We start from the raw sequence: 1,037 nt of genomic DNA, 5'->3' as shown, positions 1-1,037 counted from the left end.
GAGGTGGCGTGACGTCGCCGGGGTGTGTGGCGGGACAATGCCCGGGTGGGTGGCGGGACAGCGCCGGGGTTTCCAGCGGGGGCTCCGTCTCCTCAGCCTGGTGCGATCTTGGGAGCGTGAGGGTGGAGAAGGGAGACGCGGGGAAGCCCTGGATGGTCCTGTGTCCCCCGCAGGTATGTCACCCACCTGATGAAGCGTATTCAGAGGGGACCCGTCCGAGGCATCTCCATCAAACTGCAGGAGGAGGAGAGGGAGAGGAGGGACAACTACGTCCCCGAGGTGAGGCTCTGGCTGCGCTCGAGTGCCTGCTTCAGCGTTTGTCCGTCCTGCCTCGAGGTGTCTTCTCCATTAGTGGCCCCAAATTTCTTTAAAACAAAACCTCAGCCAGGAGGAGCTGAGGAGGGTGTGGGTCGAGGAGGGCTGAGGCGGATTTTGGCCTTATATCGGGACGCTCCCTCAAAAACCGCTGCCTGGGGTGGGAGGAGCAGCTGACCTCTTGCGTTTCGACTCTGCTGCCGACTGGCAAATGATATCCCTCCTCAATTTCCTAACTGAAAGCGAGGCAAAAAATAACCTGATGGGATGCAGGGGGATATTTCAGGGTGGCTTAAAACCTGCTATACTGCAGATGTCGCTGAAGAGGGGGAATTGGTGAAAGCCGCTCTTGTCTTGAACCTGCATTCGCAAGGGGTTGAGGTCTCGCCCATGACTCGGTCGTTGACAGTGCAGGGAGAGGAGCTCCGAAAGCATTTCCCCCTGTTCAGTGGGTTCGATCCCGTCCCTCCCAAGCCCTGTAGCCTTCAGACACGGCGCTTCTCGCCCCTCTTCCAGGTCTCTCTGATCGGCTTCTGGTAGAGCTGCTGTTTTCTGTGCTGCACGAAAACACTCGGTTCTGTTAACCTCAGCTCTCCTAAAATGTTGGTGCTGGGGTTTGGTTACGTGGAAGGCTATTTTAGCGATGGTGTGGGAAGAACAGGTACGATGGTAGGGTGCCATGGGAGCTTCGGCAGCGTGGTAAGGTGGGCTGGTGCTGTCCC

The 1,037-nt window shown here is 58.1% G+C and overlaps 1 protein-coding gene across 2 annotated transcripts in view; it reads left to right on the top strand.

Moving 5' to 3' along the window:
- The first annotated feature begins 150 nt into the window (after nucleotides 1-150).
- The window catches only part of RPS17 (ribosomal protein S17), a 3,044-nt gene continuing 2,157 nt past the window's right edge, over nucleotides 151-1,037 (top strand). For both annotated transcript variants that reach the window (XM_009323856.1, XM_009323855.1), the window contains exon 1: nucleotides 151-279. In XM_009323856.1, coding sequence (XP_009322131.1) covers nucleotides 190-279 — 90 coding nt within the window. In that variant the 5' untranslated portion in view covers nucleotides 151-189. The remainder of the gene's footprint in view (nucleotides 280-1,037) is intronic.

Source organism: Pygoscelis adeliae, unplaced genomic scaffold, assembly GCF_000699105.1.
Source record: "Pygoscelis adeliae isolate BGI_AS28 unplaced genomic scaffold, ASM69910v1 Scaffold365, whole genome shotgun sequence".
Taxonomy (NCBI): Eukaryota; Metazoa; Chordata; class Aves; order Sphenisciformes; family Spheniscidae; genus Pygoscelis; species Pygoscelis adeliae.
The sequence above is the reverse complement of the archived record's forward strand: the minus strand, read 5'-3'. Positions and strand labels throughout refer to the sequence as shown.